The 11,780-nt window shown below is 31.7% G+C and overlaps 2 protein-coding genes across 2 annotated transcripts; one reads left to right on the top strand and one right to left on the bottom strand.

The window, feature by feature from the left end:
* The first annotated feature begins 537 nt into the window (after window positions 1-537).
* Window positions 538-3,049, top strand: LOC139884026 (transcription factor bHLH95). Its single transcript, XM_071868109.1, has 4 exons — window positions 538-747; window positions 2,061-2,522; window positions 2,838-2,843; window positions 2,954-3,049. Exons 1-4 carry the CDS (start codon window positions 538-540, stop codon window positions 3,047-3,049), a joined length of 774 nt encoding a protein of 257 aa, XP_071724210.1.
* Window positions 3,050-6,663: 3,614 nt separating this feature from the next.
* LOC139884025 (subtilisin-like protease SBT3) lies at window positions 6,664-11,422 on the bottom strand. The gene is made up of 3 exons (XM_071868108.1): window positions 11,316-11,422; window positions 7,029-7,476; window positions 6,664-6,912 (listed from the first exon to the last, which is right to left on the bottom strand). Exons 1-3 carry the CDS (start codon window positions 11,420-11,422, stop codon window positions 6,664-6,666), a joined length of 804 nt encoding a protein of 267 aa, XP_071724209.1.
* Window positions 11,423-11,780: the final 358 nt, after the last annotated feature.

Raw genomic sequence — 11,780 nt, 5'->3', positions numbered from 1 at the left:
TTAGATCACTAGGTAATTTGCAACATTCACTTACTTTAAATAATCTTATTTTGAAAATGCCTAAAAAATAAACATTTTAATTACTTTGGAAATTTAATAATAAAAGGGGTTTAGTTTAGTTTAGATGGTGATATTGTAGGGGCCCACAGAGACGCGGTAAAATTTCCGTTTTATGTTTAGAGTGTATTTTTTGTTTGGAAGCCAAATAACGGCATAATCTCATGATTGTGTTTTGTTTTTATTCACTCAGTCATCATATTCTCTCATTCCTACATACTCCTTACGCAAACGTATTTGTAACTTTCTCTCTACAATATTCTTTTTAATTTTCTTCATATAGATAGAATTATAAAAGCTCTCTCTCTTCCAAAAAAAAAGAATTTAATTCACTTTCAATATTCTTTCCATTGAAAAAAAAATAACAAAATGAGAGATCAGACATGAGTTTCTACTAAGCTCAACGATGAATCTTCTAATTGTGGTATAAAGAAGTTGGCCATGAAAACTGGCTCTGATAATAATAAAAATAATTGTATGATGGTTACTGATGAAGAGCCGCCAATTTCAGTAGTGGTGGGTCAGAAGAGATGTGCAAAAGGAAATCACAATTCTGTGAATCATGATCAGGCGATTGATGGTGACGAAGCCGAACATGAGATACATATCTGGACTGAGAGAGAAAGGAGAAAGAAAATGAGAAACATGTTTTCTAATCTTCATTCTTTGCTTCCACAACTTTCTGCCAAGGTATCTACGTATATATTAGTAATTCATTTTTCTTTGTTTTTTGTTTGCGACTCTTCAATTTTGGGTAGAAGGAATTTCTATTAGTTAATTGGATGGATGTGGTTGTTTGTGGATTTCTTTTTTCTTACTTCTTTTTAGCAGACCCAAATCTTTTTTATGTGACATAAAATATACATTCTTTCACCAATGATATCTTTATCTATTATTTGTTTTAACAAGTTAAGTTTTAATGTGTCTGAAAACCTAAAATTCAGCTACATATAATCTTTTGAGCTTGATAAAATTTACACATCACATTCTTAATTTGTCATAATATTCCTTTAAATCTTAGGATTTCATCCACAAAGATAAGCATAGACTATTTGAGTCACTGATTTTGTACTTCATTTATTAGGAAGGTATATGTAAGAGAAGAGAACCTTCATAGTAAATAAATCACCCGGAAATTAACTAATCCCGATTAAAAAATAAAATCACCCGGAAATTAAGTAAACAGAGTAAAAAAAGCAATGTAATTATAATAAAGTTCTAAAATGGTTAATTACATTCGTTTTGTATTGGAATCACAAGATTGAATCCCCAACATTACTATCGTCTCCATGCCCTCTATGCCATTATGTGTTGAGATGGAGATCTAACTTCAAGTCACCTTTAAAACAATTTTGTACCCTAGAAACTTTACTAGTAATAGTTATGATCAGTAGCAATATTGTTGTAATGTACATATTCAAATATGACTTTATGCTTCATTGATCGTGTTGATGAGTGACTTCAATTATCGATCAATTGTGAAAGACCATTTTGTAGGTGTAGATAATTAGTCTACAACAAAAGTAAACAATTAGGGAGTTGTCTCTGAACATGAATAGGCATGAACTATATGTGATAGATGATAGATCTTTTGAGTTTTATTGAATTTACTCAGTCATCACATTCCTTTAATCAAAATTTGTAACTAAATTCACAAAAGACGTCTATCGGTCGCACCTACGGTGTTTACCTAATTTGGAGGACTAGTCTTTCATCCGGAGATATCATAGGCCGATATAATTAAACTCGACCACTTAATTAATCTTTTAATAAAAATTTCCTCCTTTATCAAAAATAAAATAAAATCACCAAATGTAAGAAAACGTTGTTCTTTTCGCATGCTCATCGTGATTTCCTTGCTGTACGAAAACGTTGTTCTTTTCGCATGCTCATCGTGATTTACTTCTATTAAATTGAAGACATATATTTCTATATATATATGTATAGAACAATGTAATTTCGTTTCAAAATTTAGACTAACTATGGAGAACTGATGCATGCAGGCAGACAAATCTACCATTGTCGACGAAGCTGTGAATTACATCAAGACACTTGAAAACACACTCGAAACACTTGAAAAGCAAAAGCAACAAAAGCTCAAGGCTACACCTCCAACGGCTGTTCAATTTAGTCATAATTCGACAATAATCACATCAACAAAATCACAATCTTTGGAATATTCGAGGGAGGCATGTTTGGCTGATCAAGGACCATCAGAGACATTCTCATCATCCTTAGTTTCATCGACGACGCTGAACCTCTCCCCATCATTCTTTCAAACATGGCTTTCACCAAATGTCGTCATAAGTACTTGTGGATATGATGCACATTTCAATATTTGTACCCCTAAGAGTTCGGGATTGCTGACTACCATCTTCTACATACTCGAAAAGCATAATTTAATTGTGATGTCAGCTCAAATTTCTTCAGATCAACATCGAAGCATGTACATGATCCATGCCCAAGTAAGTCCGTTATAATCATTCTTTCTGTTAGTTTTGTTTCTTTATTTTAGAAATGATACATCTTACAAATGTAGAATGCGAAAAAAAATGTGCGCTTTAACTAGTTGTACCTTTTGCAAATAAGTGCCGGAAGGTTTGTAGCTTGTATTACCTGAGGATATTTCGCTCTTTTCAAACCTTTTTTACAATATCAAATATCTCTTTCATTCTACATGCATTGAAAACTACTAGCCCACTTTAAAATTTTGGTATAATTTTGAAATGGATACATCAAACCTGAATCAGGAGTAAAAATTGAGAGTTAAATTGATCAAGGCAGATGTTATGAAAACGTGATTATTTTACTATGCATATGTATATATGTATGTGTGTGTATATATATATATATAGTTTATTGAAGTTACTCATCAGTAGATTGTTCGGTGAATCAGGCGAGTGTAACTCACTTTCAAGAACATGCATTGTCAGTAGAAGAGATATTCAAGCTCGCTGCAGGAGAGATGAACTTATGGCTCCTACAATGTTGATTACAATGATCATTTTTATTGTAAACTTTTTTTTTTTTTTTTTGAAATCAAGTAAACAATTTGAAATGATAGGTAATGTTGTTGTAGTGGCCATATATGTAATAGAATGAGCTAGTGAGTGGTGTGGTTGTTTTTTATTGATTTAACTATGGATATTTATATATTTTCAGCTTTTTTATTATTAATTTTTTTTTTTAAGAAGAGGTTAAATTATTATTAATTAAACGGTCGAGCCAAATTGTGTTCTCGTATGAAACTCCTATTCCTCCAAATTAGACAAATAATATAGGTATTATTGAAAAGCATTTATGATAAAAAACCCGACCATTGCGACTAACAAAACAAAAATGAACTCATGTCTATCAACAGTGCTGATTAAACAATCAAACACAAGCATTACGTGAAGCTAAAAGAAAAGAAATCTGCCTAGCAGCTAATTAACAACCAGCAACCCGAACAATGATAACTAGTGGAGACCTCCAAACCAACATATAGAAGCAGTAGAAAAATAAAACATTCCACCTAAAGCTAGATGGAAAAGAATAGAGTTTATTTTAACACATGTCCCAATGTTATAGCAAACTCCAATCCAGCACTACAATCTGCCATGCTGTCACTTATTAGGCCACAACTAAATGCCCGATGGTGACGCTAAAAGTTCCGCAACCGAATAACAAAATGGTGGACTAGCCGTAATGAACAAGTACAATCTCCTAATTAGAAATATGATTAACTATTTTTAAGTAATGAACAAGTACTTGTTCGGTGGATACTGAATGATTGTAACAATTTACAAACTAACGATCTAGTTAAGTATGATAAAGTGTGATGAATAAGTCTCTCTTATGGATGATAATGTGAATCAAGACTAGTTGATACTAAACCAGTGGCGTCTGAGACAGTTTACAATATGTTGATGGAATTGAGTACGGTAAACTGTTCGCGGGATAAGTCTTACTATAAATGATAGTTTGAGTTGAGACTTATGATTGAACCAATTCGAACGATGTTGAAGTTATATTGATTCAACAAGCTAACGTGCAAAAGATATGCCTTTCGTATAATTGATAATGAGATCTTGAGTATAGCGAATCAAACTAAATGATAATACAATGAAGTTGATTCGAATGAAAATTGTAACCCTCGATCTTCGCGTGATACTAAACAGACGAATTGTTTTCAGTATTTGTCAACTCTTACATTGTGGTCATCGGGCAATATATTATATAACATCAAAATTTATAGACAAAAACGTCAGCCAAATTATTATGAAAGATAACTTATCAATGTGATATTTACAAGATATCGAATTTCATTTGTTACTATATGCTGTAATATACCAGGTGCAGTACTACATATATATATACAAGCAGTCTCAACCCATCATACTATATTAATTTAACTGATAAACAAAAGTTTAGCTTCACATGCCGTTGAATGTGATTTAGCATATTAATTTCAAGTTAGGTTTTAATCTTGCGGAAGGATCATTCTCGATACATGTAAATAAATAAATTAGCAACGAGTTTATCAAAAAAAATGTTTAATTAATCTTTTTGCAGAAGCGTATATCTAAATGTAAAGGTCCAGTTTCACAAATTATGTTGATAATTAACAAATCTGATCTTCTCCAAAGCAACATGAAGTGAGATAAAAAAAAAAAAAACATGTGCTTTGAATATTGCAACTCTATGTAGAATGGAGCAAATTAGAAATTAATAATATTACAAGTTACCAACTATACAATTACATGGTACCTTATTCCTATTTCTGTGTTGGTTTGGTTACATTTCTCAGGTAGCCTTTACCTTAGACGGGAAAGAGACTGACCGGTCTAATCCATTTTTGTTAATACAATTGATTTTACATTGGTTGATTAACGATTGTTAATACAATTGATTTTACATTGGTTGATTAACGAGCTGAGATTCGATTAGGTCGGCTTGATTTAAAAAATTAAATTAATTAATGGCATGATTAATTTAACACAATCAATAAATACTAAATACTAGTCATTGACATAGCAACAATGAGCTTTAGTATATATAAAATTTGCCTCAGTTCGATTGACCGGACTGGGGCCTTTGGATAGAGTATAGATAGCTCTGTAACGGATGATGGCCGAGCGGCCCAAAGGACTACTGAGCGCTAACTTCTCGGTAGATTTAGGTGAATTGCCCATGAGGGTTAGGCGAGCCATCCGGACGGATCCGGGCGCCTCGAGGCCTGACTCTTGATAGGCCATGCTATCGTGAGTATGTCCCGACGATGTTGATAAAACAGAAGATAGAGGGAGCGACTTTCTACGCGTCCCCACGGTTGGCGCCAATACTGTGACCAAAGTTACGGTGACGGAGTGGTCACGAAAGTACGTCGGCACAATCGGAACCTGCAAAATAGAATAGGAAAATAGGGATGTAGCTACGATAAGCGTCTACGGTCTTAACGGACCAACAATGCTCACCGCAAGGCCTTGGCCGAGGGTGCGTAGCTACCGAATAATTGTAGTTTTCTCTGGTGGGAGAAGTATGTATGTGTTTTGCAAACACTTGTGTGTGTTTTTAGGGTTAACTTTAGAGAGATTATATAGGAGAATGTCGCATTGATTAGGGATTGTATTCTCTGTAATCTTCTATTTAGGATAGAACTCTAATTGAGAATATATTACGGGTCCACAAAATCAGCCGAACAAGGTGCTTTATTTCAGGACTCTTATGTAGCCAGGTGGCCGAGTTCGGCTCGCTGTGTTGTCTGAAGAATAGTTCGGTCAAGCCTTTTGTCCGACCGAACTCTGATGGATCGAAGGCTTTTTCACTACGATCACTACTAATTTTTTATAGCTTGCAGATTGGGGAACATTAGTTATGCAAGATTCCATTTTTCTTATTGGTGTGTAATTTAGAGTACCACTGTAGTTAGCACTTAGCAGAACTTGTACAATTCTCTTTGAAGTTTTAATCCTCTGCTAAGATGTCGTTATATAAATATGTTGGTTTATGCTGGATATAGAAGGCTAAGTTTAATTTGGCTAGAAGTTTTATCAAAAAAAGAAAACATCACGACAGAGAAGAAATCAGAGATGGGAGAAGAGGAGAAACAGTGAAACATTATACAGTTTATTACTTTTAAAAATACTTAATGATAAAAAAAATGAGTAATTTTTAATTAGTTATTGTAATTGTTATTCCAACTCCACATTTGATATCTAAGTTATTATTTTTCTACATGTCAAAATTTCATTTGAATACTTAAAAGTGATGTATTAAATAGTACTCACCTAAAAGTTTTTCAATTTAATTAATACTACTATTGCATAAAAAAGTAACGAGTAATTAGCCACAGATTACAAGTAATGAGATCTTTAAACCTTGGACACTTGAGCATCACTGAAAAAGAAAAAAAAGTCTCATCTTATCATTCCACTGTCAGAAGAACGTGTTGATGCGTCGTAGTGCTAGAAATTCAATGCAACTATAGGGCTTGAGACAATGTGGTTATGTTGATCAGTCCACTTGAGAAAACCATATATAACTGATGGTGCATCTTTTCCAATCTCTACACTAACAACAAATCTTTTCTTCTGATATCTCTTGTTAAATTGCAGATAACTCGGCTCAACTTTGACGTTTTGTCGATGGAATCTCTAATGACACTCCATAAACAGCCTCGTCAGCTCCGACATTTGTCACAACCCTGCTAAATCTCCTTACGGATGGATATTTCGTCATGTTCGAAAAAATTGCCATGAAAGACGGGTAGTTTAGATTTGTTGATTTGTTATTGCATCTCCATTGACTTTGTCTGAGGACAGCTTTCATTTGCTTCTCATTGTAGCCAAGGCCACATAAGAAATCAATATAGTCCTGAGAATTGATGTCATAGATGAGTCCAGGTTGCATGGCTTTGTTGGGGCTAATGTGCCCTGCACCGAAATCAAGAGGTGTGGCTGGAAGTAGTGTATACTGATCTAGCAGGATACTGAACGAATGGCTGTTGGAGTCCACTCTGGATAAACAGATTTTAGTAACGCTGCGACTCCAGCTACATGAGGAGCTGCCATTGATGTGCCAGAGTATAATGCATAATTGGTCACCAAATTGTAGCCGTTGATTTCAATAACAGGCCTGTCAATCACGGCTGCAAGCACATCCTCGCCAGGCGCAAGAATATCTGGTTTAAGAATGCTCGGGTTTATTGGATCCGGTCCTCGTGAAGAGAAACCTGCCACTGGTGGTATTGGTTTCTTTCTTAAAGTTATTGTAAAGCCAAATCTCATACTTTTCACAGTTGCATTACTATCCCAAGTCACATACTCTTTCACTAAAGTTCCCGACGAGGTTGAGAGAATCAAGCTAGGAAATGTTAGATAAACCGAAACTGTCTCTAAAGATAATGAGATAGATTCCAGTAAGAACGGAACGAAACAGCTACAATCACAGCAAGCAAACACAAAAAATGCAGAAAAAATTGAAAAATTAAGAACATTGATGCACTAAACAAAATCATGATCATATCTTCCATGTCGATTTGATTCTAACTTAAATCTAAGCTAAGCGTAGGCATCTAAGGTGTTTGGGACTTAAAACTAATTTGGGTGAACGGAATTCTAAGGTTTCTCTCACTACTAATCCAACCGGCTTTTGAAACTGTAAAAGAGATGAAAATGGTGATCTTAAAATTACTTCATACCATTCTTAAAGGAAAAACGATTACAATAAGCCTTTATATAGGCGTCCGAAAGTTTTAACCTAGCTGACATGGAAAATAAAATGAATTACAAGCTGGATTTTATGTCAAAACCAGAAACCAAGACCGGGATGAAAACTAGAAATGGTTTACTTTTTGCACGAGCTCTTCTTCTCTTGATTTCAACTTGTATTTTTACCCTATAGTAATCAACAACGCGTTTTAAGTATATAACACTGTAAAACTGTCAAAAATTGCAATCTGAACTTTGTCTTCTTCATCTTGATAAAGACACCATTTTTGTTGACTTTTTGCTTGACTTGCATTTCGAGCTTGATCAAGACTACAGCAGCATCTAAACTCCTTCGACTACTATTAAAAACTTAACTAAAGCTTAACTTTGCTAAAAACAACTTTCTAATTTGAATTTTATCACAAACTTGACGAACAAGAAAAATAGAGTATATAACCACTAATGCCATCTTCACCAATGCTCTAGAACTTCAGTGTAAGCATTCAGACACCTTCAATGACTTGTCCTTAACGATTCTGAATCAAGGAATTCGACTGCAATGACCCATAATGAAAATTCCCAATTCCAGTTCTTCAGTATGCAACTCGATCACACATTGTGAATTCCAGACCATGTCAGACCAAATTAAACTTGCCAACTACTTCATAACAACTAAACGAAACTACCCATAACATCAATTTAACTAATCTTATTCATTACTGCATAAATTGAAATTCGGACATAAACAGTAAGATAGAACCCTAACTAAATTAGGGCTTTCCATATGGCTGATTTGCGAAGTAATTGGAGGGTATGTCGTTGTTCCTAACACTTCCCTGAGTCTGTTCTGAGGTTGTCTGACCTTCGCAAATTCGTCGTCCGGCCGGTGGAACGCCCCCAAGGTTTGCAGCAAGTATACCAAGGTACTTGATGTTTTGACGATGTACAGTTTCGTCCTTTCTTCAGAATCCATTTTCTTCTTCTCTGTTCAACTTTTCAGGGCACTGTTTTGATTCTTCCACTTTCAAAAACTTCATAATCATCTTCAGGAACATCTTCTCGAATGAATTGCTCAAAATCGTCTTCTTCTTTGTGGCTTTCTTCTTCTTCAAGTTTGATTGCTTCTATTGGAAGCTACTGTCAACTTTATGTCGCACCGCGAAAAAAAAATAAAAGCCTAAAATTTTTTTTAATAATATGCAATAGTTTAAACCTCTAATCCAATTCCTATTGACATTTATCTTACAAGTTAGTGGGACCATCCGTTGGAAAGAAAATCCCTACCTTTAAAAATTAATAATTTAAATATATCATATAAAAAATTATATCATAATTATTTGTATTAAACATTATTAAATCTATGTCAAATATTATATAAAATGTAATTATTTTAACTCTATATCAATTATAATTATTTTGATTTTATTTCAAAATCTACATTCCTAAAATTAAAATTTTATTTTTGTTTTCAAAAATAATAAACATAGCAAAACGTAAAATTTACATATCAAGATTTGATTTCATAATAAAATTTAAAATTGTATCTAATCAATTTAGTTGTTCCTAGTATTTGAAAAATAAGATATGCCCATTTTAATTAAGAATAGAAAAAAAATATGGCGGATTTTTATTAGGAATAATAGTTTAATAAAAAAATTAGAAAAATAATATATATAAATACTTTGATTAGGAATAATTTTTTTAATAATATGTCCGTTTGAATAAGAAAAAAGAAGATATGCCCGTTTTAATTAGGAATAGAAAAAAAAGTATAATGAATTTTAATTAGGAAAATTATTTAATAAGAAAATTTAAAAAATATATATAGTGTATTATAATTTTATAAGAAATAATTTTTTAAATAATAGATAGGAAATTTAATAGAAATAAAATTATTATATTTGGAAAAAGTAATCGATAGAATTTTATTAGGAATCATTTCATTTTAAAATACAATCATTTATATATGAATGAATAAATTGTGTTTATTTTTTTATGAATGAAAATAAACATGAACGAATATGAATATACTCATGTTTTTAAACTCATTTGATCTCAAACACATCATATTCTTAAGTTTATTTTCAGTTATTAGTCAAAATACAATTTATTTGTTTAAACTTTATCTAAGATGATTTAGTTAAGAAAAATATAAAATAATACTTAGATTGGTCCAAAATTTTATTTAATATGAACATGAATGGAAATGAATAAAAAATAAAGCTAAAATATGAATATATATATATATATATAAACAAATGAACAATTTTTTTAGTTCATACTTGATCGTGTTGTTCATTTGTCACACCTACACAAAGTCAAATTGTGTCAAACCCTAACCAGACTGACTACCGTGTAAAATCTTTAATGTATCAAGATACATTAATCAATATATATAATGTTAATGCATGCATGTCGTTAAGTCTTTAAACACAAATATCGTCAAGTAAAACTAGCAAATTTAACTGTCGTCGAAATATATTTTAATATATCGAGCTATACCAATCGATGGTCATCACTAACGTCATCGTATACATATCTTTTGATAAAAAAAAATTAGAAACAAAATAATATATATTGATTAGAAATAATTTTTTAAATAATATGCCCGTTTGAATTGGAAAAAAAAAGATGTGTCCGTTTTAATTAGAATATGAAAAAATAATACTACCTCTGTCCTAAAATAGATGCAAATTTTTACATGTAATTTGCATTGAAAAGTTTGCATCTATTTTGGGACGGAGGTAGTGTAATGGATTTTAGTTAGGAAAAATTATTTAATAAAAAATTAGAAAAAAAAACATATAGGGTATTATAATTTTATTAGAATAATTTTTTAAATAATAGATAGGAAAAGTATTCATGTGTCAAATTTACTTCGCTAATAAAAAACTATGAGTCGAAATTAATTCGACAATAAAAGATATATATACATACATATATATATGCCCGTTTTAATTACGATGAATGAGAATAGAATTCGTAGAATAGGTTTCTAATTAGGAATAAAATTATTATATTAGTAAAAAGTAATCGATAGAATTTTATTATGAATCATTATATTTTTTGTTCCTAATTAGAAAAGGAAAAAATAATATCACTTATTTAAAATTGTAACTTAATTTTTAATTAAACTCAAAATTATAAAATACATATGTCAAATTACTATTCGTGAATAAAACGCTATGGGTCGGATGTTGATTTGACAATAAAATTTACAATTAGAACATATTTAAAATTAAAGTCTCGCTATTCTCTATAAGATTATATATCAATATTTTTAGCTATATTTAAATTTTAATTATAAAACATATTCTAATATTATTGTATGGCGGGAAAAATAGTTAGGACCAAAAGAAATAAAATAAAATGGACACTCTAAGAGGATTATACTACTGAAGTATAAATAGAATGAAAAAAGAAAAAGGAAAAAAAAAGGATTTAATAAAAGGAGGCATGGGAATCGAACCCAAAGACAATAAGATTACTAGCCTTGAAAAATAAAACCTCTACCCACTAAGCTATAGCACTGCACTTTAACCATTTTTACAAGTATAATAATTATACATTTGTATTAAACCTGTTTGAAAAAACACAACAAATCGTATACTAATTTTTTTTCCTCCGGCGGTCTGGGGTTGTCGTGGCACACCTGGCTCCGCCACTGCCTCCATCGCTTTATCCCTTATTTTTTTTTTAAGTCAAAAAAAGATGATATAAATTAATCTTGATCAACAAGTATCTGGAGAGAAAGAGACAATCAGTCTAGACTATTGCTTTATCTGTAAGTGGATATCTCTTTACCAAAATCAATTGGCTTGGCTTGAATATCTCTTTTGCTTAAAGTTATAGCTGCTAGCTACCAAGATTATTCTTTTATTTTTGTTCAACTTCTAAAACTGACAGTTGTATAGTTTATATGGATTTAGTTCTCCATTTGTTTATAGAAACAAACTTCAAGATTCTATTTCAATGAAATTATGACATCTCCCCGTCTATATATCTTTCCAATAGGGGGTTGATTGAATATCG

The sequence above is a fragment of the Rutidosis leptorrhynchoides genome, unplaced genomic scaffold, assembly GCF_046630445.1.
Source record: "Rutidosis leptorrhynchoides isolate AG116_Rl617_1_P2 unplaced genomic scaffold, CSIRO_AGI_Rlap_v1 contig492, whole genome shotgun sequence".
In the NCBI taxonomy this organism is placed as follows: domain Eukaryota; kingdom Viridiplantae; phylum Streptophyta; class Magnoliopsida; order Asterales; family Asteraceae; genus Rutidosis; species Rutidosis leptorrhynchoides.
The sequence above is the reverse complement of the archived record's forward strand: the minus strand, read 5'-3'. Positions and strand labels throughout refer to the sequence as shown.

Coding starts and splice junctions, on each gene's coding strand:
- LOC139884026 (XM_071868109.1), top strand. CDS start 538: ATGGTTACTGATGAAGAGCCGCCAATTTCAGTAGTGGTGGGTCAGAAG. Junction 748..2,060: donor TTCCACAACTTTCTGCCAAG/GTATCTACGTAT, acceptor TGATGCATGCAG/GCAGACAAATCTACCATTGT.
- LOC139884025 (XM_071868108.1), bottom strand. CDS start 11,422: ATGGAGGCAGTGGCGGAGCCAGGTGTGCCACGACAACCCCAGACCGCC. Junction 7,477..11,315: donor CAAACAGGTTTAATACAAAT/GTATAATTATTA, acceptor CTGTGATTGTAG/CTGTTTCGTTCCGTTCTTAC. Junction 6,913..7,028: donor CTCCAACAGCCATTCGTTCA/GTATCCTGCTAG, acceptor ATCAATTCTCAG/GACTATATTGATTTCTTATG.